This window comes from Mobula birostris, chromosome 18, assembly GCF_030028105.1.
Source record: "Mobula birostris isolate sMobBir1 chromosome 18, sMobBir1.hap1, whole genome shotgun sequence".
Classification (NCBI taxonomy): domain Eukaryota; kingdom Metazoa; phylum Chordata; class Chondrichthyes; order Myliobatiformes; family Myliobatidae; genus Mobula; species Mobula birostris.
The window spans coordinates 58,997,732-59,025,441 of record NC_092387.1 but is presented as its reverse complement, the minus strand read 5'-3'; the positions used below and the strand labels follow the sequence as shown (position 1 = coordinate 59,025,441).

At 41.3% G+C, this 27,710-nt stretch overlaps 1 protein-coding gene across 2 annotated transcripts; it reads left to right on the top strand.

Moving 5' to 3' along the window:
* Positions 1–1,295: 1,295 nt before the first annotated feature.
* mpi (mannose phosphate isomerase) lies at positions 1,296–25,252 on the top strand. Of its 2 annotated transcripts, none has more exons than XM_072282040.1 (8): positions 1,296–1,373; positions 8,034–8,161; positions 9,705–9,905; positions 12,113–12,254; positions 17,805–17,984; positions 18,356–18,529; positions 19,158–19,366; positions 22,171–25,252. In XM_072282040.1, the coding sequence occupies exons 1-8, from the start codon at positions 1,358–1,360 to the stop codon at positions 22,381–22,383; spliced, it is 1,263 nt and encodes a 420-aa protein (XP_072138141.1). In that variant the 5' UTR covers positions 1,296–1,357; the 3' UTR covers positions 22,384–25,252. The 2 variants fall into 2 exon arrangements, with proteins under 2 accessions (XP_072138141.1, XP_072138142.1); XM_072282041.1 differs by lacking the exon at positions 1,296–1,373 and adding an exon at positions 1,419–1,507.
* The last annotated feature ends 2,458 nt before the right edge of the window (positions 25,253–27,710 follow it).

Sequence of the window (27,710 nt, the reverse complement as noted above, 5' to 3'; positions counted from 1 at the left end):
GCCTGAGCAGTACAGGAAGCCACACAGGGAGCAATGGGTACAGTAGATGTTGGGGTCTGACATGTCAGTCCATGGCCTCCTCTATTCTCTGTAACTTCCGCCACCTCCAACGGGATCCCACCACTAAGCACATCTTTCTCTCCCCCCTCTCTCTGCTTTCTGCAGGGATCACTCCCTACGCGACTCCCTTGCCCATTCGTCCCCCCCATCCCTCCCCACCGATCTCCCTCCTGGCACTTATCCTTGTAAGCGGAACAAGTGCTACACATGCCCTTACACTTCCACTCTTACCACCATTCAGGGCCCCAGACAGTCCTTCCAGGTGAGGCGACACTTCACCTGTGAGTCGGCTGGGGTGATATACTGCGTCCGGTGCTCCCGATATGGCTTTCTATATATTGGCAAGACCCGACGCAAACTGGGAGATTGTTTCGCTGAACACCTACGCTGTCTGCCAGAGAAAGCAGGATCTCCCAGTGGCCACACATTTTAATTCCACGTCCCATTCCCATTCTGATATCTGTATCCATGACCTCCTCTACTGTGAAGATGAAGCCACACTCAGGTTGGAGGAACAACACCTTATATTTCGTCTGGGTAGCCTCCAACCTGATGGCATGAACAATGACTTCTCAAACTTCCGCTAATGCCCCACCTCCCCCTCGTACCCCATCCGTTACTTATTTATATACACATTCTTTCTCTCTCTCTCCTTTTTCACCCTCTGTCCCTCTGACGATATCCCTTGCCCATCCTCTGGTTCCCCCCCACCTCGTCTTTCTCCCTGGGCCTCCTGTCTCATCATCCTCTCATATCCCCTTTTGCCAATCAACTGTCCAGCTCTTGGCTCCATCCCTCCCCCTCCTGTCTTCTCCTATCATTTTGGATCTCCCCCTCCCCCTCCCACTTTCAAATCTCTTACTCACTCTTCTTTCAGTTAGTCCTGATGAAGGGTCTCGGCCTGAAACGTCGACTGTACCTCTTCCTAGAGATGCTGCCTGACCTACTGCGTTCACCAGCAACTTTGATGTGTGTGACCTACTACCTTGTATTTCTTCCTGCCCTCACCCCACCTTCTTACTCTGACTTCTCAGCTTTTTTCTCTTCAGTTCTATGAAGGATCTCGGCTGAAACGTCGACTTTTCCATAAATGCCTGGTCTGCTGAGTGCCTCCAGCATTCTGTGTGGGCTACCTGCACGTTTACACGTTAACCATACTTTAATATAAACTGCAATTCCCAGAATGCATTAAGATACATTGGTACGCATGGTGATGACCCGCACGCACCGTACGTTCGTATGCATGGTGATGCCCTGACACGCACAAGGTTGTCTGCCCGAGGGCGAGGAGGCAGTCATGGCGGCGGTGAAAGGTGAGGGCAGTGTGAAAATCAGTCAGACTGAGAGTAACCGTGACTGTCACTCACTGGTAACGGGAGCGAGGTATTTCCGCGGGTAGGGGACTGCGGATGTTTTCCATGGGGAAATGGAACTGGTCATTTTAGAGGTCAGTGTGGCTGCACCTTTGATGAATTGGTCTTGAGCAGCCTCCACTCACACACGCTCCACCGCCATCTGTCTTCTCACCTGAACCCACTGTCTTTCCGTGTCTTCTCCAACCCCGAGCTCTCAAAGCCTCCCGACTCCCGCCCCACTCCCCCTCTTTTCTCATTCCATTAATTACGCCCTCTTTCCATACATTAATTACTCCTTCTTCCCCGCACTCCATTAATTACCCCCTCTCCCCCCCATCGCTTCACTTCTATCTCAGGTGGAGCAGGAGATGCAATATTATTAACAATGTGATACTTTATATTTTATACTTTATTGTCGCCAAACAATTAATGCTAGAACGTACAATCATCACAGCGATATTTGATTCTGCGCTTCCCCACTCCCTGGATTACAATAGTAAATATTAAAAATTTAATTGATAAATAGAAAATAGAAAAAGAGAAAGTAAGTTAGTGCAAAAAAGACGAGAGGCAGGTCCGGATATTTGGAGGGTATGGCCCAGATCCGGGCCAGGATCCGTTCAGCAGTCTTATCACAGATGAGAAGAAGCTGTTGCCAAATCTGGCCGTACGAGTCTCCAAGCTCCTGAGCCTTCTCCCGGAGGGAAGAGGGACGAAAAGTTTCAATATCTAAAATAATGCAGACATCCTTTCATTTTTGTATGGTAATAGACTCAGTTGTATTCCCATTTCATTTGGATATTTCTTTATATGTATATAATCATAACTGACCTCTCCTGGAACAGTGTCTATTTAGTCATTACCTTATATTTTTAGAATCTTATGCTAGTGTCCTGATGAAGTGTCTTGGCCCGAAATGAGGATTGTTCATTTCAGTCTATAGATGCAGCCTGACCTGGGCTCCTTCAGTCTTTTATGTGTGTTCCACTAGTGTTGTTATGGCTGTTTTACACACGTTGTAAATTGTGTACAGTTTAGGGTTTCTAACTTGTGTTTGTCCTCATCTTGAAGTGTACTCACGAGGAATTCTACAGATGCTGGAAATTCAAGCAACACACATCAAAGTTGCTGGTGAACGCAGCAGGCCTTGAAGTGTACTGTTTTGCTGCATCAAATAGCTAATTTTTGCGGCATTTATATATAGTGTACAGATGCCCGTGGTACCAATAATTTGAATCTGTGCACATCTACATATTGGGATGGAGCTTATCCTGTCAGACTCTATGAATCAGCAGCAAAAAAGCCAGCTTCTCCTTTTGAATCTGCGCAGTTCAAAGTATAATTTTGGGCAGTTCCCCTCCCCCCCGCCAAAAAAAACAGAAATAGCTGGGAGTCTACTAAGTTTGGTTAGGTCTTAGCAATTTTTGAGGCATTCTGGGTTTTCATTGACCTGCAAAGTATAGCTTTGATTAATGTATGTCACTGTGCTTGCAGTTCAGCAAGTCAATGAAGGATGGGTGGAGAGTTCAAAGACCTGATCTATAAAGTCACCAGTGATTGATATCTGTGGCCTTAAATGTTTGGGACTAGCTGGAAGTTAAAATTCTACTCCAGAGTTCTGTGTATTAAGATCCAGCTAGACATTTGTGGTGTAGAACTGGGGAACGTATTGCTCCATTAGAGTTCTTGGCTTCTAGATGAGAAATTAATTAAGATTACTTCCTTCGGTGAATATAAAACATATCATGGCAATATTTATCTTGAGCAGCATTTTTTAAAAACCAGATGATCTGGTTTGTGTTGCAATATTTTGGGATCTTGCAGATTGGCTGTCATGTTTCCAAAATCATAACAATAATGCTCTTCAAAAAGTAAATTACATTGTAAAATGTTACAGGCTGAGACTTCTATTTTATTTTGAACAAACTACCTCAGAATGCTGTATCAAAAGCTTTAAGTTCCTCGGGTCAATATCACAAATGACCTGACTTGGTCCAACCAAGCAGAGTTCACTGCCAAGAAGGCCCACCAGCGCCTTTACTTCCTGAGAAAACTGAAGAAATTCGGTCTGTCCCCTAAAACACTCACTAATTTTTATAGATGCACCGTAGAAAGCATTCTTCTAGGGTGCATCGCAACCTGGTATGGAAGTTGTCTGGTCCAAGACTGAAAGAAGCTGTAGAAGGATGTGAACACGGCACAGCACATCACACAAACCAATCTTCCTTCCGTGGACTCACTTTACACCGCACACTGTCGGAGCAGTGCTGCCAGGATAATCAAGGACACGACCCACCCAGCTAACACACTTTTTGTCCCTTTTCCCTCCGGGAGAAGGTTCAGGAGCTTGAAGACTCGTATGGCCAGATTTGGGAACAGCTTCTTTCTAACTGTGATAAGACTGCTGAACGGATCCTGACCCGGATCTGGGCCGTACCCTCCAAATATCTGGACCTGCCTCCCGGTTTTTTTGCACTACCTTACTTCCCATTTTTCTATTTTGTATTTATGATTTATAATTTAAATTTTTAATATTTACTAATTTTAACTATTTTTAATATTTAATATTTGTAATCCAGGGAGTGTGAAGCGCAGAATCAAATATTGCTGTGATGATTGTACGTTCTAGTACCAATTGTTTGGCGACTATAAAGTATGTAACCAGAAAATATGTGGAAAGTAATTCTAAAAATGAAAATATCAAGTAATTAATACAAGAGATTTGCTGATGCTGGAAATCTTGAGCAGCACACCAAATGCTGGAGGAACTCAGCAAGTCAGGCAGCATCAATGGAGGAGATTAACCTGTCAACGTTTCAGACCAAGGACCTTTTGGTACGGCATGGTAACGTAGTGGTTAGCACTTTACAGTACAAGTGACCTGGGTTTCATTCCCACCGCTGCCTGTAAAGAGTTCATATGTTTTTCCTGTGACTTTGTGTGTTTCCTCTGGATATTCCAGTTTTCTCCCACGGTTGAAAGATGTACCAATTGATAGATCAATTGGTCATTGTAAATTGTCCTCTGATCAGGCTAGAATTGAATTGGGGGATTGCTAGGTGGCATGGCTCAAAGGGCCTATTCTGTGCTGTATCTCAATTAAAAATTAAATTAAGATAATTAAATTAGTTATGAAATGCGCATGGAAGGAATAGAAGAAAATGATTTGTAGGGTCTGGATAAAATTTTGTAACTGAAAATAAACAATTTATTTGTACTAAATGTTCTACAGTGTAGCTTGATTACTTTTGAGAATTGAGACTATAATAATGCTTTTGAATCTTCGGTAGGATTGATTAATTGTGCCTTGTTTGCAACAGGGTCAATTTGTCCTCTGGCCGTTGCATATTTTCTTGTGTTTGTATCTCTTTGCCATGAAATGTATTGGTATTTTGATTTTTATGACACATGGCAATTGTTGGTGTATGTTAACCTGCATGGTATTAGTCCTAGTCAATTAAAATTGGCAAATTTTTAAAGTAGTTATGAAACTTCAGGAATGCTGACTATTTTGAGTGGAGTTCAGAAGATTGCTTGATTAATGTTTGCTGCTGTGATTACAGTTCAATAAATGAAGGATGTGTGGAGAGATCAAAGACCTGATCTACAGGTCACTAGTGATTGATACCCGATGAGTACCAAGGGACAATTTTACCTTGTGCAGAGGCAGCAGTAATTCGATTTTGTTCTGATATGTAGATGACATAAGTAATGGTATAACATGGAAGGATTTGAGGCCTATGCAGATTGTGACTGGTTGTTTAAATAAGAAAAGAGTGATTAATTAACCTGTCTTATCTTCTCTGTATATTAAGATATGGAATCAATGCCACAGAGGGACTGGGGTTCGTTTTCATATTCAAAGTGTACAGAGTCTTAATGAAATATGGTGTGGTCAATACTTTTGTGCTGCTAGCCTTTTGAATGTTCCACACCAAGAATGTTCCTACCTCCTTTTTCAAAGCAACTGTTGTGCTACTGTACAAACAAAATTTTATCTTTTCCCTTCTCCTTGTACTCATTTTGTTTCTTGGATCTACCTTTATACAATAAATCTCTGATAATGCGGTACACGGGATATTGGTGCTAGAGCATCGCATGTGTGTGTGGTTTTTTTTGTTTTTGGACAATTGGATGTTATCTCCAGGATTACTGGAAGCTATTTAAGATTCCAGATTCAGATTTATTGATCACATGTACATCGAAACATACAGTGAAATAGTCCTGCCGAAGGGTCTCAGCCCGAAACGTTGATTGTACCTCTTCCATAGATGCTGCCTGGCCTGCTAAGTTCCGCCAGCGTTTTGTGTGTGTGTTGATAACAGTGAAATACATCATTTTAAAATTAATTTTATTTCGAGTTAAAGTACATTAACGGGCCCTTTCAGCATAACCAACTTGTGTCGCCACACATTCAGACGCCAACATAGTATGGCCACAATGCTGGGCAGAACAACATAAAACATGGCAAGCGACCACAACATCAGCAAAGAAACCACATTCCTCCTAACTACACATGCACATACAGTTCTCCAACCCAGGAGGTTGTCCATATTAATATCCTAAAACACCTGCAAATCACACTTTAATAACAAAATTTTCATGTGAACCTAGAAATCTAAAGGGAGCATGGGAAAGTGGGCCCAAGTCAATTTCTTCAGGATGGTTTTAAAATGGGGCCCTATTTAGTTTATAGACAGAAGCTGGGACTCACTGTGAGAAGCTGGTGAGTGTGGGAACTGGGAGCCCTTGATGAATCTCAAGAAAATTAAGTAGACATCATCTGGTAAGGCAGATGCTAAGGTATCAGGAGTTCCAAATGGTAGATTATATCTCTAATCTGGTAAAGTTAGAACTTTGGTGCTAGAGACTAATAAATGTAACTCATTAACACCCTCACATACTTCCACGATGTTTTTTTTAAACAAATTACACAATCATATAATATATTTTAGTGAATCCATTAGGTTTAATGAAATTGGGAAATGGAGCCCGGTGATCTGAATAAAATCACTAAACAGTGAGATTATAATATTGGAATGATTGAATCTGTGACGAGCATTCTGTAGGATATTAAAAATGAACTTTAGTCTTGACATTTTTTTCCTACCTAGAGTTTATGCTGGTCATGATGCTCTTTGTAGGCCAGTTTTCCATGAACAATGCTCATTGTGTCAAAGCTTGCTTTTATCGTGGGTCAGTGAGAGATTTTGGAGAGATGACAGGCAAGTGCTCATTATGTAGTGTGCCAGTCTTCTTGTCCAGCAAGATCATTTGCATTTATTTCTTGTGATTCACCAGTTAAGATTTTTCTTTCACAATCATCGTAGGGTGTATATACATTTTGCTTTTGTTCTCTTGTGCTGAGAATATTTGCATTGTCAGGCTGTTTGCTGAACAGCTCAGGCAAAAAATAATTACAAAACTATTGTTGCAAAGATCTATCTATAGTGTAAGGTGGATAATTGGAATTCTATTCCCCTTCTCTCCCCCCCCCCCCCCCCCCACAACCACCAGTCCACACCTAGATTCGGTGATATTTATTTTGTGAGATTCCAGGATATTTAGTTGTATAGGTAGACTATTCGAAGTAAGTTAGGAAAGGTAATGCTGGGTGGGAGTGGGGGGGGTGGCGGAATGGCCATTGGCTCCTGGGAACTGTTTTTGGCAATCAGAAGATTCTGGGACTTTTTGAGACATGGGACTGAGTTACAGGCTCTATCAGCCATCAAAAGTGTCAGATCCTGGTAAGTGTGAAGGAATTATTAGATCGTTATTAGGTTCTTGATTAGGAGAATGGGGCTTAGAGGGATAATAAATCAGCCATAATTGAATGGTGGAACAGACTCTATATGCTGAGTGGCCTAATTCTGCTCCTATATCGTATGGTCTTGTGGAAGGAAACTACTTTATGTGGTTCCCATCCTTATTTCTGGACCAGTTTAACATTGCAAATGGTTTTGTCGGCATTTCACATTTGGTATACTCCATCTTGAGCTCCTCCTGATGGTTTGATCTGTTTCACTTTGCTGACGTTAAACATTATAGGGACAACACTAGGACATTCAGCTCCTAAGTCTCTTCCATCATTTTACAAGATCATCATTTGGTTGTGACTTTGTGTTCCTTGAAACTTCTGGTTAATAAAAAGTGTCAATCTCATCTTTGAAATTTAACAAGTAACCGTCGTCACTCACTTTTTGTACCATGCAATTCCGAACTACTCCTCTCCTCCGGATAGTGGGGTCCCAAAGACTAACTGCCCCCTGAGAATCTTTTAATGTCGATGTTATCCTACTCTGTCCACTTTGTCATAGAGTTATAGAACACTTCAGCACAGAAACAGGCCCTTTGAACCATCTAATCCATGCTGAACTGTCATTCTGCCTAGTCCCACTGACAATCTGGACCATAGCCCTTCATATCCCTCCCATCCATGTACCTACCTAAACATGGTTGTGGGTACTTGTTGTATTTTTAAAGTATATGATTTTTTTTGAAAATTAAACTGTCTTGTATTTTGATGTGTCTTTATTTTAAATTATGCCAAGCTTGGAGTCATTTATTATTGTGTTGAGGTTTGGAGGTTAGAGTTTTTCAATCTGTTCTTTTCACCAGTGTTTCCGCTGAAGTGTGCTGTGCAGCACTATGCCTGGGGGAAGGTTGGATCGGAGAGTGAGGTGGCAAAACTAATTTCAAGTAATGATCCTTTGATAGTCATTGAACAAGAGAAACCCTATGCTGAGGTACTTTGCATTTTGCCTTAAACTATATACTGGGTCTTAGCTTTGAGAGAGGAGGTGTATATGTGTGGGTAGGTGAATTTTGCAAGATCACTATGTCAGTATTTTAGTAAACTTTTCCTACATTGTCTCCCTTATAGTCATAGCATTACTGAATGGAAACAGGCTCTTTGGCCCAACTAGTCTGTGCTGAACTCTTACTCTGCCTAGTCCCACTGATCTGCACCTAGACCATAATCTTCTATTCCCCTCTCATCCATGTACTTATCCAAACTTGTCTTAAATGCTGAAATTGAGCCCATATCCACCACTTCTGCTAGCAGCATATTCTGCACTTGCACCACCTCTGAGTGAAGAAATTCCCCCTCAGCTTCCCTTTAAATATTTCAACTTTCACCCTTAACCCATGACCTCTAGTTCTAGTCTCACCGAACCTTCGTGGAAAAAGCCTGCTTGCATTTATCCAATCTACACCCCTCATAATTTTGTATACATCCTACAAATCTCCAGTGCTTCAGGAAATAAAAGTCCTAACCTCGACAACCTTTCCCAATGATCCAGGTCCTCAAGACCTGGCAACATCCTTGTAAATTTTGCACTTTTTCAACCTTATGGATAACTTTCTTGTAGGTAGGTGATCTGAACTGCGCACGATACTCCTGACCTCCTCCTTGCTGAGGCCAGGTGACAACTCTCAGATACTTCCTCTTACTTGACCTTTGAACAGGACCCCACTAAGGAGCACCAGGCCATTGTCACCCGTACCATCACTGATCTTATTAACTCTGGGGATCTCCCATCCACTGCCACCAATCTCATAGTTCCCTCACCCTGCACCTCCCATTTCTACCTCCTATCCAAGGTCCTGCCTGTCCAGGTAGACCCATTGTTTCTGCTTGTTCCTGCCCCACCAAACTTGTATCTGCATACCCTGATTCTGTTTTGTCCTCCTTGGTTCAGTCCCTTTGTACCTACATCCATGACACTTTATATGCTCTTGATCTTTTCAATGACTTCCAAGTTCCCTGACCGTCTCATTTTTACCATGTATGTCCAGTCCCTATACACCTCCATTCCCCATCAGGAAGGCCTCCAAACACTCTGTTTCTTTCTGGACACCAGACCCAATCAATCTTCAATCCCACTTCTGTCACGCAGTCTGAAATTTTGTTTGTTAATTTATTGAGAAGTATAATTCAAAATGAAGTCTCAAAATTCTGCTAATATCTTTTCTGTGCTTTCTGGTGAGCATTGAAAGATCAGTAAATGAATCCTTAAATTATCTTTTACTGCTTTGGACAGCTTTGATTCATGCAGAGAAGGAAAAGTACTGATAGAAATCATATGGCAATTTAATATAAATTAAGTTTACAATTACCTCATTATTCACAAGCACATTATTGATGGTGTTATCATGTTAACAAGTAACACAAAGATGAGAAATCCATGTGCAATATAATTAGCAAAACACATCTTCCAACATGGCAAAATATGGAAATTATTAGCAAGCTTGAGAAGTGATGCTGTTTTATGATTTTTCTATTAGTTATGGATGGGAGCACATCCCAAAGGGGATGCAGTCATTTGCGACAACAGAATTTCCCAGAAGACTCTTGGCCAGTGGATTTCGGAGCATCCTGATTCCCTGGGGTCAAAAGTGAAGGATGTTTTCCAAGGACAGTTGCCTTTTTTGTTCAAGGTGCTTTCGGTGAACATCTCGTTATCTATTCAAGCTCATCCGAACAAAGTAAGCAAAGGGTTAAGTAGAACCTCATTTAATTGGGTAAATAACCATGTTTGTAACGTGGAATATTAATTTTGCCCAGTTTTCAAAATAATTTTACAAAATAGAAAGCATTGTCCGGAATGTGAATTTGTTTCGGGAGTATTTTGAGTTGGACTGCGCCATGTACCTAAACATAAGATGACCTTTATCCTGTTGATATATGTGTCTGTGCCTGCTGGAGTTCAGAAGAATGAGAGGGGGGATTTCATTGAAGCATCAAATATTGAAAAGCCTAGATAGAGTGGACCTGAAGTGGATGTTTCCAGTAGTGGGGGAGTCTTATGACCAGAGGGCACAGCCTCAGAATAAAAGAACATCCCTTAGAACAGGCATGAGAGGAAATCTCCTTAGCTAGAAGATGGTGAATCTGTGGAATTCATTGCCACAGATGGCTGTGGAGGCCAAGTCGTTGGGTGTATTTAAATAGGTTCACTGATTAGCAAGTGTGTCAAACGTTACTTGGAGAAGGTAGGAGAATAGTGCTGAGAGGGATGGTGGAGCAGACTTGATGGGCTGAATGGTATCATCCTGCTCTTTTGTCTTTTGGTCTGACATTACCTCTTGAACTCAATTTATTGAAAATCATTTATTGTAAAGTAGTTTTAAGTACAAGTGTAAAGGTGTCTTAGTGAGTTGTGGTATTGTGTGCAATTTCTGCCACTTTACCTATAGTGAATATCTTTGTTGGAGAGAGCACAGCAAGCATTCACCAGATTGATTCCTGTGATGGTGCCATGAGATCAAGTAGAAATAGACCTGTGTTTTTTCCAGTTTACAAGGGGAAGTGACCTTATTGAGATCTATCCAATACTTACAGGGCTAAATGGAATGGATGTGGAAATGATTGGTTGAGTCTAGAAGTTGAGGAGTCACATCTCAAAATAAGGAGTAGGACACTTAGAGCTGAAATGAGATCTTCCTTTACTTGTACTGTGCTGGATCTTTGAAATTAGCTACCCTGAGCTATATGTGATTCAACAAATTTTTTTACCTTCTCTTGCATTTGAAGGATTCTGTCTGAACTAACCTTGTTGTTGACACTTTAATTATCTGTCATCATCATTTCTGATCTTGTCCCCATCATTGTTTTGTGCTTATGTTAAATTCCTAAGAATGGGCTCCCTCAGAAAAATGAATCCCGGATAATTTGCATAGAAATAGAAGCAGTGTGTGAACTTATGAAATGTGACACCTTCAGTGCATTCAGTCTATTTTAAATTTAAAACAAGCTGGCAGGTGTGAGGTGATTGTACGAGGGAGGGGTGGGAAAAGCACGACTTTGAGAGGTTAATAAATCAGTTATGATTAAATGGTAGAACAGAATTAATGGGCTGAATGGCCTAATTCTGCTCCGATATCTTATGGTCTTGGGCATTCTCAAGTCAGAGGTAAAATAAAGGTTCAGAACAATTGTTTTTATATAACCATATAGTTTGCTTGGCAACATCATTAATTCAGAAGGTTGTGGGTTTCCCCCACTATAGATAGCCACAGTAATCAAGGCTGACACTGCAGTACTGCCTCTGGAATGAGAAACATTAAAGAGTTCCTGCTGGCACACTGATGGATATTATATGCCCTTTGGTATTCTGTTCAAGAGCAGCAGAGAAGATCTTCCTGGCTTTCTGACCGAAGTTTACCCTCCATTCAATATGACTAAAATATGATCATCTGCCACGTTGCTGATTGTGGGAGCACACTGTGCAAAAGCAGACCTCAGTGTTTCCTGCAAGAGACATTTCGTAGCAAGATATTCTTCACTCAGGACTTCTGTCTAATTGAGTCCATCAGGAGAGCTTTAGAAAAATAATAAGGAATTAGAGTTGGAATTAAGCCATCAGAAAATTATTTAAAACAAATCCAATTTTGATACCTATAATTGAATAATAAACATTGTTCCTCCAAGTACTTATGATTTTGCTGGGAATCGATAGATCAAAAATACTACTAGTACTGGAGCAGGGTGGGAGAAAACTTAGCCTCATGCTCTTGTGCAGAATGGAGGAAGATTGACTTACTGCGCTTAGCTTGGATGTGTTTAGTTCTGTTCCACATGCCCAGAACCCAACCCAAAAAAACCTGAAGCAAACATTTGTAAGATAATTTTCTGAATTATTTATATTTTAAAGCACTCTATTCATCAAAGGTTTGAAATTTGTTTCCTACAGGAACTAGCTGCACAGCTGCATGCTCAGTTTCCAGATCGATATCCTGATAAAAATCACAAACCAGAAATGGCTATTGCACTGACTCCATTTGAAGGACTGTGTGGATTCAGACCAGTGGAGGAAATTATTGGGTTTTTGAAAAGTAAGACATGAAGCGCCGTGATATGTCCTTGTAAACCGTGGTGACAATTTGTAGGTAAAATATAGTATGCCTTCTTTCTGTATTTTTGGAGCAGCTTTGCAAAAACATTTCTGTTCCTTGAGCACTGTGTGAAATGTGAGCACTAGGTGACAAGTGATTCATTTGGTTGGAGTCAGGCATCTGAAACTGAAGCTTTTGGATTTAGGTATCATCACTTTAGCCTATCAGTTACATAGAAACATAGAAAATAGGTGCAGGAGTAGGCCATTCGGCCCTTCGAGCCTGCACCGCCATTTATTATGATCATGGCTGATCATCCAACTCAGAACCCCGCCCCAGCCTTCCCTCCATACCCCCTGATCTCCGTAGCCACAAGGGCCATATCTAACTCCCTCTTAAATATAGCCAATGAACTGGCCTCAACTGCTTCCTGTGGCAGAGAATTCCACAGATTCACCACTCTCTGAGTGAAGAAGTTTTTCCTAATCTCGGTCCTAAAAGGCTTCCCCTTTATCCTCAAACTGTGACCCCTTGTTCTGGACTTCCCCAACATCGGGAACAATCTTTCTGCATCTAGCCTGTCCAGTCCCTTTAAGATTTTATACGTTTCAATCAGATCCCCCCTCAATCTTCTAAATTCCAACGAGTACAAACCCAGTTCATCCAGTCTTTCTTCATATGAAAGTCCTGCCATCCCAGGAATCAATCTGGTGAACCTTCTTTGTACTCCCTCTATGGCAAGGATGTCTTTCCTCAGATTAGGGGACCAAAACTGCACACAATACTCCAGGTGTGGTCTCACCAAGGCCTTGTACAACTGCAGTAGTACCTCCCTGCTCCTGTACTCAAATCCCCTCGCTATAAATGCCAGCATACCATTCGCCTTTTTCACCGCCTGCTGTACCTGCATGCCCACTTTCAATGACTGGTGTATAATGACACCCAGGTCTCGTTGCACCTCCCCTTTTCCTAATCGGCCACCATTCAGATAATAATCTGTTTTCCTATTTTTGCTACTAAAGTGGATAACTTCACATTTATCCACATTAAATTGCATCTGCCATGAATTTGCCCACTCAACCAACCTATCCAAGTCACCCTGCATCCTCTTAGCATCCTCCTCACAGCTAACACTGCCACCCAGCTTCGTGTCATCCGCAAACTTGGAGATGCTGCATTTAATTTCCTCATCCAAGTCATTAATATATATTGTAAACAACTGGGGTCCCAGCACTGAGCCTTGCGGTACCCCACTAGTCACCGCCTGCCATTCTGAAAAGGTCCCGTTTATTCCCACTCTTTGCTTCCTGTCTGCTAACCAATTCTCCATCCACATCAATACCTTACCCCCAATACCATGTGCTTTAAGTTTACACACTAATCTTCCGTGTGGGACCTTGTCAAAAGCCTTTTGAAAATCCAAATATACCACATCCACTGGTTCTCCCCTATCCACTCTACTAGTTACATCCTCAAAAAATTCAATGAGATTCGTCAGACATGATTTTCCCTTCACAAATCCATGCTGACTTTATCCGATGATTTCGCCGCTTTCCAAATGTGCTGTTATCACATCTTTGATAACTGACTCCAGCAGTTTCCCCACCACCGACGTTAGGCTAACCGGTCTATAATTCCCCGGTTTCTCTCTCCCCCCTTTTTTAAAAAGTGGGGTTACATTAGCCACCCTCCAATCCTCAGGAACTAGTCCAGAATCTAACAAGTTTTGAAAAATTATCACTAATGCATCCACTATTTCTTGGGCTACTTCCTTAAGCACTCTAGGATGCAGACCATCTGGCCCTGGGGATTTATCTGCCTTCAATCCCTTCAATTTACCTAACACCACTTCCCTACTAACAAGTATTTCGCTCAGTTCCTCCATCTCACTGGACCCTCTGTCCCCTACTATTTCTGGAAGATTATTTATGTCCTCCTTAGTGAAGACAGAACCAAAGTAATTATTCAATTGGTCTGCCATGTCCTTGCTCCCCATAATCAATTCGCCTGTTTCTGTCTGTAGGGGACCTACATTTGTCTTTACCAGTCTTTTCCTTATTACATACCTATAAAAGCTTTTACAGTCAGTTTTTATGTTCCCTGCCAGTTTTCTCTCATAATCTTTTTTCCCCTTCCTAATTAAGCCCTTTGTCCTCCTCTGCTGAACTCTGAATTTCTCCCAGTCCTCAGGTGAGCCACTTTCTCTGGCTAATTTGTATGCTGCTTCTTTGGAATTGATACTATCCCTAATTTCTCTTGTCAGCCACGGGTGCACTACCTTCCTTGATTTATTCTTTTGCCAAACTGGGATGAACAATTGTTGTAGTTCATCCATGCAACCTTTAAATGCTTGCCATTGCATATCCACCGTTAATCCTTTAAGTGTCATTTGCCAGTCTATCTTAGCTAATTCATGTCTCATACCTTCAAAGTTACCCCTCTTTAAGTTCAGAACCTTTGTTTCTGAATTAACTATGTCACTCTCCATCTTAATGAAGAATTCCACCATATTATGGTCACTCTTACCCAAAGGGCCTCTCACGACAAGATTTGCTAATTAACCCTTCCTCATTGCTCAAAACCCAGTCTAGAATAGCCTGCTCTCTAGTTGGTTCCTCGACATGTTGGTTCAAAAAACCATCCCGCATACATTCCAAGAAATCCTCTTCCTCAGCACCCTTACCAATTTGGTTCACCCAATAGATTGAAGTCACCCATTATAACTGCTGTTCCTTTATTGCACACATTTCTAATTTCCTGTTTAATACCATCTCCGACCTCACTACTACTGTTAGGTGGCCTGTACACAACACCCACCAGCGTCTTCTGCCCCTTAGTGTTACGTAGCTCTACCCATATCGATTCCACATCCTCCCGGCTTATGTCCTTCCTTTCTATTGCGTTAGTCTCTTCTTTAACCAGCAACACCACCCCACCTCCCCTCCCTTCATGTCTATCCCTCCTGAATATTGAATATCCCTGAACGTTGAGCTCCCATCCTTGGTCACCCTGGAGCCATGTCTCTGTGATCCCAACTATATCATAATCATTAATAACAATCTGCACTTTCAATTCATCCACCTTATTACGAATGCTCCTTGCATTGACACACAAAGCCTTCAGGCGCTCTTTTACAACTCTCTTAGCCCTTATACAATTATGTTGAAAAGTGGCCCTTTTTAATGCTTACCCTGGATTTGTCGGCCTGCCACTTTTACTCTTCTCCTTAGTACATTTTGCTTCTACCCTCACTTTACACCCCCCTGTCTCTCTGCACTGGTTCCCATCCCCCTGTTGTGAACTAACCCCCTCACGCCTAGCCTCTTAAATTTGATTCCCACCCCCCAACCATTCTAGTTTAAAGTCACCTCAGTAGCCCTCGCTAATCTCTCTGCCAGGATATTGGTCCCCCTAGGATTCAAGTGTAACCCGTCCTTTTTGTACAGGTCACGCCTGCGCCAGAGGAGGTCCCAATGATCCAAAAACTTGAATCCCTGCCCCCTGCTCCAATCCCTCAGCCACGCATTTATCCTCCACCTCATCGCATTCCTACTCTCACTGTCGCGTGGCACAGGCAGTAATCCCGAGATTACTACCTTTGCGATCCTTTTTCTCAACTCCCTTCCTAGCTCCCTATATTCTCCTTTCAGGACCTCATCCCTTTTCCTACCTATGTCATTGGTACCTATATGTACCACGACCTCTGGCTCCTCACCCTCCCACTTCAGGATATCTTGGACACGATCAGAAATATTACAGGTTAGCTTGACTTGGGTGATGTAATGAACGGAAGCTGCATTGTTGGATCCACTCTCCATTTGTCGCATGTCACATTTTGAGAAAGTAGACTTGGTCAACATTCTTTCTTCAGCCAATATCAGCAAAGAAGTGTGAAATGGGCATTAATTTCCAATTTGGACCAGATCATGCATGTACTGGTTGCTGAATTCAATTATTTGCATATATCATTACAATATACTGTAGCAGGAAACCAGGCCATGCGATCTCTTTCTCCATTGTAACTTCTCCATCCTCCACCACCCTCCCCCCCCCCTACCATTTGCATCAATTTTCCAAAAAGTTCTACCACTCACCTATAAACTAAAGATAGAATACTGTGTCGGGAAGTGTATGGTCATACACTGTGGTTGAAGAAATAAAGGTGTCAGCTATTTCCTAAATGGGGAGTGAATTCAGAAATCAGAGGTGCAAAGGGACTTGAGAGTCCTAGAGCAGGATTCCTTAAAGGTTGACTTGCAGGTTGAGTCAGTAGTAAGGAAGGCAAATAAAATGTTAGCAGTCATTTTGAACGGATTAGAATATAAAAGCAGGGATTTAATGTTGAGCCCTAAAAGGCATTGGTCAGACTGCATTTGCAGTCGTGGGCAATTTTGGGCCTGCATCTAAGAAAGGATGTACTTGCATTGGAGAAGGTGTAGAGGAGGTTTGCAGAAATGATCCTGGGAATGAAAAGGTTAACATATGAGGAGAGTTCAATGGCTCTGGGCCTGTATGCACTGAAGTTTGGAAGAATGGTGGGGGGGGGGGGGTAAGGATTTCATCGAAACATTGAAAGCCCTAGATAGAGTGGATGTGGAGAGGATATTTCCAATAGTGGGAGAGTCTAGAACTAGACAGCACAGCCTGAGAATAGAAAGACATCCTTTTAGAACAGAGATAGAGGAATTTGTTTAGCACGAGTGTGGTGTATCTGGAATTCCTTGTGAAAGACAGTTGTAGAGGTCAAGTCATTGGGTGTAATTAAAGCAGAGATTAGTAGGTTATTGACTAGTCAAAGGTTACAGGGAGAAGGCAAGAGAATGGGGTTGCGAGGCTGTGATTAAATGGTAAAGCAGTTTCTAGGTCTTGTCTCATGGTCTAAGGGCAGTTTTACAATGGCTAATGAACCTATCAACTTGCATGTTTTTGGGTTGGGGAGAAAACTGGAACAGCCAAAAGAAATCCAAGAGTATGTAAAACTCCACGTAGACGATGTTGGTAGTCAGGATTAAATCATGTCAAGTGGAAATGTGAGGCAGCAGCACTATTAGCTGCAGCACCCTTGTGTAAACATGTGTATCCTTAAGTAATTGGATGGCTGTGAACTGCTTTGAGATGAACAAAAGAAGAAACATTGAAATCTGTTTTTACTGTCAGTCACAGTTGAGTTAATTGTCATGTGTACAAGCACATGTATGCACAGCTTCAATGGAAAAAAATACTTAAAAGCACTCTCACAGGCACATAGCACCATATAAGCAGAATTCACAAGAAAAACAAAACTTATAATAAAGTGCAATTAGAACAAAAAAATAAGTTCATCTTAGTGCAATGTGGTCATAGTGTTGCTAAACTGTATTGTTTAGAGTTTAGCCAGTTGATCTGAGAACTGAATGGTAAAAGGAAAATACCTGTTTTTAAATTTTCCAAAGTCAATGGCATATCCGCTTTCAAATCAGACTGAAAATTAATTCTATTCTTTAACCCCAGCATTCTTCAACCGGTATCTAATTTTCATTGTTATTTTTATCTCTAAAACACTTGTTGCAGATGTCCCAGAATTTCATGCAGTGATCGGCAATGAAGCTGCGGAAGTGCTTGAAAACAGCCCCGGTGAACCACACCGGGTATCTGATGCTTTGAAGAAATGCTTTACTAGAATGATGAACTGTGAAAAGAAGACATTTGTTGATCAGCTGAACGTGTTGGTGAAGAGGGTGTCGGAAGAAGGTTTGTGCTACTAACAGACAGCAGAGCTATGTTGAAGGCAAATGTAAATTAGTTTGCACTTAACTAATGTGCAATGAAATATTTCTTGGATCCTTATAAGCAAGTTTGTCAACATATGGAACTCTGAAGTAAATATTTGCATATATCTTAAGTTGGAGCTGTTGTCAATGTCACAAGCACAAATGCAAACATGGCAAGATCCCACAAGCTACAATAAGATTATTGACAGGATATTGCCAGCTGAAATATGATCCTTCAATTACATTGGTTTGGGATACTAGTGCTGGCACTTTTGATGCTTTGTACCCTACTCTATGTTCTAATATATTGCAAGCCAACTTTGGCAGTAACAAGAGTCTTCTGTTGTGCAGCTGCTGCAGGTAAGGACACAGCAGGAAGTAATGGCGAGCTGTTGCTGCGGTTACATTCCCAATTTCCAGGTGACGTTGGATGTTTTGTCATCTACTTTTTGAATCTCGTGAAGCTGCAACCTGGGGAAGCCATGTTTCTGGGAGCTAATGAACCCCACGCTTATCTTTATGGAGGTGAGATCCAAAAGGTAGAAATGCTAAGTAACATGTGAATTCAGTGTAATGGTTAGGTTGTACCTGTTATTTATAACTGCACTGTAGGAATTTTTAACGTATTTAAAAGGGACCTGGGGGGAAACTTTTGCATGCAGAGTTTGGTGAGCATATGGAATGAGCTTATCATAGACTTGATCAGAGGCATATATAGTGGATAACCAGAGACTTATTCCCAGGATGGAACAGGATAATTCAAAGATTCATAATTTTTAGGTGATTGGAGGCAAGATAAGGAGGATTTCAGTTAAGTCCTTACACAGAGAGTGGTGAGTGAGTGGAATGCCCTGTCAGGGATGGTGGTAGAGGCAGATACATTAGGGGCATTTAAGAAACTCTTAGGCACATGGATGATAGGAAAATGGAGGGCGATGTGGGAGGGAAGGGTTTGATTGATTTTAGAGTAGGTAAAAAGGTTGGTGTATCATGAGCTGAAGGGCCTATACTGTGCTGTTCTACACACTATAATATTGAGGTCCTTTCTAATTTTCTTATGAGTCTGCAGTCTATTTTTGGTTGCTCTTAAGAAACTTAGTGATATTGTGTGAAATAGCTGAAAAGTGCTAATTAACTTTTTCATTTGTTCCAGATTGCATAGAATGTATGGCATGTTCTGATAATACAGTGCGAGCTGGCCTTACTCCAAAATTCATTGATGTTCACACCCTTTGCGAAATGCTGAACTACGTACCTGCACCGGCAAGTGAAAAAACCTTCCCGTTTGCCCAGGATCCCTGTGACCCAAGGGTTTTCATGTACGATCCTCCAGTGCCTGATTTCACAGTAATAAAAATAGAGGTACGTTTTGCGATTTTGACTGGACTCCACTAATACTTTATCTCTTTGCTACTGTTTCCCAGGGCATATTGGCATACCAATCTGATAGTGTACTGAACCAGTTTCCATTCTCTTGATGCCTAAACAAATGTGAGTTAAAGAAATTGACACCAACAATATGGAAATTTATAACATGCCTAAATTTGCCCTCCAGGCAGACCAGATTTTAATCTTTACGATGATGGGCTATATAAGGTGATTGTGAAATGACAGATGAAATATTAATGCCAAAATTTCAGCAGCAAAACATGAACATGAAACTGACAGGTCTGTATTGGTGGTTGTGTATTCTATTTACTACTCAACTTTTTTATGTACATAACTTCCTTTTAAATGCATCTGTGCAACTCCATCAACCACATTATTCAGTAATGAATTTTGCATTATCTGGCTAAAACAATTTTCTTTCCAAATTGTATCGATGATTTGTGTCTTTTTTTGGACATTTAGGCAATACATCTTTTGGACATTAACAGTGGTAGTCCTTAAATTTTAAATTGATTTACTGCTAGGTTGCCTTTTCTCGAAGGAAAATGGAGATTTTAGACCTTTTTTTAAAACGGTGGTGAGTGCGTGGAACATGGTGATAGAGACAGATATATTAGGGGCATTTAGGAAATTCTTAGGCACATGAATGATAGAAAAACGGAGGGCTATGTGGGAAGAAAGGGTTAGATTGATCTTGGAATAGGTTGTGGGCTGAAGGGCCTGTATTGTGCTGTAATGTTTTATGTTCAAATAATCTCCACAAACTTTAATGATGCAGTTCCTTTATTTTTCTTTGGTATTCTTATTGCCTCTTTTCCAGGGGGCACAACACAACACAGCACAAAAACAGGCCATTCAGCTCACCACATCATGCTAACAAGTAGGCACCCACTCATGTTAATCCCATTTTACTATACTTGGCCCATAGCTTTTTACACCTAGACACTTTAGGTGCTTGCCTAAATATTTCTTCATGCTGTTTGCAGCTCTGCTTCTACTCTCCAGTAGGGTAGTCTTGTAGTTAGATTCTACTCTCTGGGTGAAAAGGTCTCCCTCAGATCCCCTCTTGCCTCAACCTAAATCTATATCCCCGAGGGCGACATGGCAGTGTAGCAGTTAGCAAGACGCTTGACAATGTCAGCGGTCACTAACAGAGGTTTGATTCCCACTGCTATCTCTAAGGAATTTGAATGTTCTCCCTGTGACCATGTGGGTTTCCTCCGGGTGCTTTGGTTTACTCCCACATTCCAAAGATGTATGGATTAGGGTTAGTAAATTGTGAGCATGCTGTGTTGGCACTGGAAGCATGGGGACACTTGTGGGCTGACCCAAGCACCTGTTTGGACTGTGGACACTGACACAAAAAGACTCATTTCACTGTATATTTCAATGTACAGTACCTTGAAAAAATATTCAGCCTCCATCCTTTTGCTCACATAGATGAGTATTTGATCAATTTAACCGAGAGTGCTCCATTTTTCACAGTAGAGGCCGAAAATATAGGGAAATTGAAAAGTATGAAAACCTAAATATTCAAAAACTGAAATGTCAGCAGTTCAAAGTATTCTTCCTCCTTTGCTCAGTACTTAGTTGAACCATCTCTCATAGATTTTACAGACAGCAGTCTTTTTGGATAAGTCTCTATTAGCTTTGTACAACGTGATGGGGCAAGATTTGCCCATTCTCCTTGCTGTGCCAGGTTAGTTCGGGAGTGGCAGTGGACAGCAATCTTGAGTTATTGCCAGAGATGTTCAATCAGATTAAGGTCAAGACACTGAGTCACTCAAGGACATAATTTTTCTTAATTTGAAGCCGCTCCATGATTGTTCTGGCAGTATATTTTGGGTTGTTACGCTGCTGAAGAATGAACTTCCTCCCCAGTTTAAGCTTTGTGGCAGAGGCTAGCAGGTTTTTATCCAGGATCTCTCTGTATTCAGCAGTATTCATCTTCCCATCAATCCAGACCAGATTTAGAGTCGCTGCTGCTGAAAGGCATCCCTATACCTCCACCATACTTTACAGTAGGGATGGTGTTACCTGGCTGATGCGTAAATCTAACACAGTGCTACACATACAGCTTAGTGTTGACGCCAAAAAGTTCCACTTTAGTCTCATCCAACGACAAGATCTTCCATCTCCTTCCAAAGACATCTTTATAGTATCTTCTAAATGATGATTTTCATAGTCTTTATGGACAAGGATATGCTTTTTTGCTTAGCCAGGGCTTCTTCCTTGTTGCCACTCTTCAATAAATACCGTTTTTGTGCAAGGCCTTATGGATTGCAGAGCCATGAGCTTCATCTCCAGTCGCAACCACTGGATCCTGGTGAATCTCCTCTGCTCCATCCCTAGTTGTATCTTATGTTTATTTTTTGACGCAATATCAGAGGGCATGCAATTAAAGTGAGGGGAAGTGAGTGTCTGGAGTGTGCTGTCAGAGTGATAGTGGAGGCCAATATGACAGAGGTGTTGAAGAGGCTCTAAGATAGGCACATGATTGTGCGGAGAATGGAAGGATGTGGACTTTGTGTAGGCAGAAGGGATTAATTTAATTGGGTATTCGATTATGAATTAATTAGTTCAGCACAACAATGTGGGCAGTTCTTGTGCCGCATTGTTCTGTGTTCTATGTTAGTGGCCAGTAATATGCACAATGATAGGTGTGATCTGAACAAATCGTATGCTTTCAAAAAGCATATAATGAAGGGACAGCAGAATCTATTAAGTTCTTGTCAATTGAAAAGCTTACAAACTAAACTAAAATCTCTCTAACTCAGGTTCCGAGTTCGGTGAAACAATACACGATCTCTTCCATTGATTCTGCAAGTATCCTGCTTGTGATCAGGGGAGAAGCCTCAGCCATTGCTAACCCATCCCAGATAAACGTCCGACGAGGCTCTGTGCTGTTCATCGCAGCCAACGAGAAAGTAGACCTGTGCATCAACTCAACGGATGGAATGCTGCTTTTCAGAGCTTGCTGTGTGCTGTAACATTTCAACTTTTACTTTGTGTCCTTAGGATTGTAAAGAAATTAAAAATAGTGGCACTATAGGATGTGGGATGCATTGTTATGGCCCTTTCTTAAAAATGAGCTTTTTGCCAGTGTTCTGCAAGATTCAGAACTTTGCCCCCTTTTAATTGACTCTTAGCCAATTTTCTGTAAAACTATCCATTTGATCCCTTTACTGATTGTTGTTTCATTTCAGTTTTATGTGCATGAGCTTTGTAGCACAATATTAACAAATTTCAGTTCTGAACTGTTTAGCTCTTGCTCCTTGGCTCCAAGAACTTCCTGTGTTCCTTAAGAAGTCATTATCAATATATCACATATATACGTTTGATTCCTATAACTTCCCCATAAACCTCAAATGGCCAGCTTCTGGGTAGTGGAAAGCAAGTTTGCAGCTTTGAACTTTGAACAATGAACTTTGCAGCTTTGGGTTCTGGTGCCAAAGTTTTTGCATTATTGTTGGGCAACACTGGAGATGTTCTTTAGCAGGTTGTTCATGTACTGATGTACCTTTAGTACAGACCAAGCTTTAGGTCGTTGTCTGGCTCCTTTCCACAAATGTAGGGCACGTCCCATCAGACCAATGCAATGCACACAAAATGCTGGCGGAATGAAGGGTCTCAGCCTGAAACGTTGACTGTTTATTCCCCACCACAGATGCTGTTTGACCTGCTGAGTTGCTCCAGTATCTTGTGTGTGTTGCTCTGGTTTTCCAGCATCTATACAATCTCTTGTGCACCGTCAGGCTAATTACTGCTCATCAGTCTAGCTTTGGTGATGGATGGTACAGTCTTCGATATAATTTTGGTTTCTCATCAAGAACCTTCTTAATTATACCCCAGTTTAGGCTTTGCCAAAGCCACTCTGCTCTAGACCCTGCTTAGAACTTGATCGAGATATAGGGAGGGAGAAGAGGTGAATCCCAGAGCTGAGAGTGGCATTGCAATTGAAATCAGAGAAGCACCTGACAAAGTTTAGCTCAATTAACTTAGAAGCTGGGCATGTGTGGGTGTGGATGAGGTAAGTCTCATTTAACACAAAGGGACATGACTGTAGTTGTTGCTCAATCATCAGTGAATAAGGAAATAATTTGCCAATAGGGCCCACATTGTGCTAATTTAAAATAAAACACTGCCAAACTAGTATTTAGTTTTTCAGCTGGTTGTTGGTTGGTCATGAGTGAATAAGGAAATCACTTGTTATTGATGCCCACATTGTGTAAATGTTTGTTTTTTAAACACTTTCAACCCGGTACGTATAGCTTTTCAGCTTGTTGATAGCATCAGAGCTATTCTTTGGGTGACCATTGCATAGATGTACCTAATTAAATGACATTGAAGGGACACTGTCTTGCACTACATTCCCTAATAGTATTTATATAATGAGTGTTTACCTCAGATCTGAAACATGTTGGGCTTCCGCAATATGCAACTTCTCTGTACCGACTGAAAACAAGACGAGAGAGGAAGCAATGTTTTCACGAAGCTGTACATAGTAGAAAAGTATAAAATATTTGTATTGTCTGTCGTCCATTAACAACTGGCGTGTTGCTATTTAAAGGCTGGCATAATGTAGTATTCCAGCCTTGTATTGAGTGAGCTGATGCTACTAAATTTGTAATAACCGAAATGTGAAATAACACAAAAAAAAAGCAGAAGTGTCACATAAAAAGAAAATGGGATAGTTGGTCAGTCGGCAAGTATCTGTGGAGTGAAAAGCAAGGTCAGTGTTTCATGTCAATAATCAACCTTAAGTAGGAGTGGGGGTTCTGACCAAAGTGCTGCTTCTGTGATTAGAACCAGAATCCTGGATTCTGGAATCCTTTTGGTTGATACAGTACATTATGCTTTCTTGCAAGAACTTGTTGGCACGGAAGTACAGTGTGTCAACAGGAGGGCATTCTATCAATCTGTGGGCGTTAAGAGGCTTGAAGGGGCTTCCTCGTTCAAGTGTTTGTATGTATGCAAGAGAATGCATGGACCATTTTTTATCCCCCACATTGTAACCACATTACTAACTTGTGGAAACTTGATGTATGTAAATTGACTGTTTTCTTTTTCATAATTGTGTTTGCGCATCACAAGCTCTCCATGGGTCATAAAACACTGGGACTCCTGAACTATGTCTAGTTTATTCCCAATGTGGTAGTATAATGACCATGATCTAAAGTAATCGTCCAGACAAAATAACTAAATTAAAAATTGCCATCAGTTAAAATGGCCAAAATGTTTTGTCTCTTCAAAGTCCAACTGATTAACGAATGGAAACCTGTCATGCTGAACTTGTCTGAGATTCCAGATCTACACCAACTTGTTGCCACACAAAACCATCCACTACTAAACCTACTCTCAGCATCTTGGGAATGCATAAGATTCTCCTCAACCTCCGATTGAATAAAAAAAAATTCTTGAAGATAGGAATCAAAAGGATGATCAAACTTGTTTACCTTTTAGCCTCTTGAAACAAAGTGGACATGATCCATGGATTTGGGTTCCAGATCTGGCTACTGTCATTTCCTCCATATTTATGCCATGTGCCTGAAGGGACTGACGTCAATGTGGACTGACCATAGATTGAATTGAATTGGTTTGTAGTTATCACATGTATTGTAATATAGATGTGTTAATTGCATCAGAATTTTTCTTTGCTATTTAACCTTTGTATTTTATTTATGAATTATTTAGTGATCGTTATAGTTTGGAATGATCATTTGTACTGTAACAAAGTATGTTTGATTATTTTTGGGTTCCTACATAAAGAGTGGGATAAATGTGATTGATGATAGAGGAAAGAATGCTTATGTTCTTGCACAGATTACAATAAAATATGTAATGATTTTTTTATATCAAGACTGAGTATGAAAAGGTATATTAAGAGCAAATGTTAACTCAGTTAATGTGCACTTAAAATAAACAGCTGAAAAATGTTAGAGATGTTAAACCGAAAATATTGGGAAGACAAAGCAAAGCCACTGTCATTCTGAAGAGTAAACGTGAACAAGCTTTGCTTAAGCTCACTTGTTTTCCAAAACCATTGTGGCTTTCACATAAGAATATATCTGATGAAAAGCTCCAGAGCACATTTTACCTTAAAAATGTTTCACTGATGAATGCTTTGCTGTGCACAGTTGGCAAAGAACAAAGATTGAGAGATCAGGTTATCTGGTCAGAGAGGAAGAATGTTCCCAATGCTGAAAGTAGATATGAAGAGTTTAGTTTCAATAGTGGGAGAGTCTAGGATCAGAGAATTCAGCCTAAGAACAGAAGAAAGTCCCTTTAGAAGAGAGATGAGGAAGAATTTCTGTACCCAGAGAGTCATGAATCTGTGGATTCATTGCCACTGATGGTTGTGGAGGCCAAGTCATTTGGTATATTTAAAATGGAGGTTGATAGGATCTTGATTAATAAGGGTGTCAAAGATAACAGGGAGAAGGCAGGAGAATGGGGTTGAGGGAAAATAAATCAGCCATGATGGAATGGTGATGGTGTTGATGGGTTGAATGACTTAATTCTGCTTCTATGTAACAGAAAATGTTGGGGCACTCAACAGGTCTGGCAGCATCTATCTTTTTGGGCCAAGATGTCGACTGTACTTTTTTTCCATAGGTGCTGCCTGGCCTGAGTTTCTCCAGCATCTTGTGTATGTTGCTTGGATTTCCAGCATCTGTAGGTTTTCTCTTGTTTCTGCTTCTGTTATGTACTTCCATTCCATCTACTTGCCGCACCACAATATGGGGCCATTTGGTCAATTCCCTCCATTTTCCTGCATCTTTGCTATTTACTCTCGCCTGTCCATCAACAACCCTGAGATGCAAGGGGAAACCAGAGAAAATGGTGGAAGTGGATCAGGGGATGAGTGTAAAGACCACATCTGCATATACAGACATAAAAGTGTGCACACACAGGATCACATAAGAGATTCTGTGGATGCTGGAAATCTTGAGCAATGCCATTCACACTCACTCTGCTGGAGGAGCAATTGTGGCACCAAAACCAAGATAGATTAAGCTTGCAGGGACAAGAGCTGTAAGATGCACACTGACATTCCGGTGCAAAAGGAGGGGAATGCTGCACTGTCCATAGGAACAGCATTGGCCATTCAGCCCATCGAGTCTGCTCCATCATTCGATCATGGCTGATGCTGGATCCCACTCAACCCCATATCCTTTGATGCCCTTAGCAATCAGGGAACTATCAACTTCCGCCTTCCACGGACTTGGCCTCCACTGCAGTCTGTGGCAGAGCATTCCACAGATTCCCTACTCTCTGGCTTTAAAAAAAATCCTTACCTCTGTTCTGAAAGGTTGCCCCTCAGTTTTGAGGCTGTGCCCACCATAGGAAACATCCTCTCCACATTCACCCTATCTAGTCATTTCAATATTTGGCAGCTTTCCATGTGATCCCGACATTCTTTTAAAATTCCAGTGAGTACAGGCACAAAGCTGCCAAAGCTCATGTTAACCCTTTCATTCTCATGAATCTTTGGATACTCTCCAATGACAACACATCTTTTCTGAGATAAGGGGCCCAAAACTGTTGATAATACTCTGTGTGGCCTGATTAATGTCTCACAAAGCCTCATCATTATCTCCTTGCTTTTTTATTCTATTCCACTTGAATTAAATGCCAACATTACATTTGCCGCCTTTACCACAGACTCAATCCGTAAATTAACCTTCTGGGAGTCTTGCACGAGGACTCAAATGTCCCTCTGCACCTCTGATGTTTGAACCACCTCCCCATTTAGACTATTGTTCCTTTTACCAGAATGCATTATCACACATTTCCCAACACTGTATTCCATCTGCCACTTTTTTTTACCCATTCTTCCAAAAAGTCCTGCTGCAAATTCATTGCTCCCTCAGCACTACCTACCCCTCCACCTATCTTTGTATCATCCGCAAAGTTTGCCACAATGCCTGATCTATTATCAATTCCCTTACCCAAATCATTGACAAACAACGTGAAAAGTAGCGGTCCCAATACTGACCCCCTGAGGAATACCTCTAGTCATTGGCAGTCCATCAGAAAAGGCCCCCTTTATCCCCAATCAGTGCCTCCCGGTCCTGGCTGTCAGCCATTCCTCTAAATATTCCAGTACTGTATCTTTCCTGTAACGCCATAGGATTCTATCTAGTTAAGCAGCCTCATGTGTGGCACCTTATCAAATGCCTTCTGAAAATCATTGGGAAACGTCGTCCGAATGTGGTTAAACCGTAAATCTGTCTACTCCCAGGTTATTGCAGACGTTCCCATGCGCTATTTCAACGTAGGGAGCTCGGATCCGATTTCCTGCTTGTTGGATGCT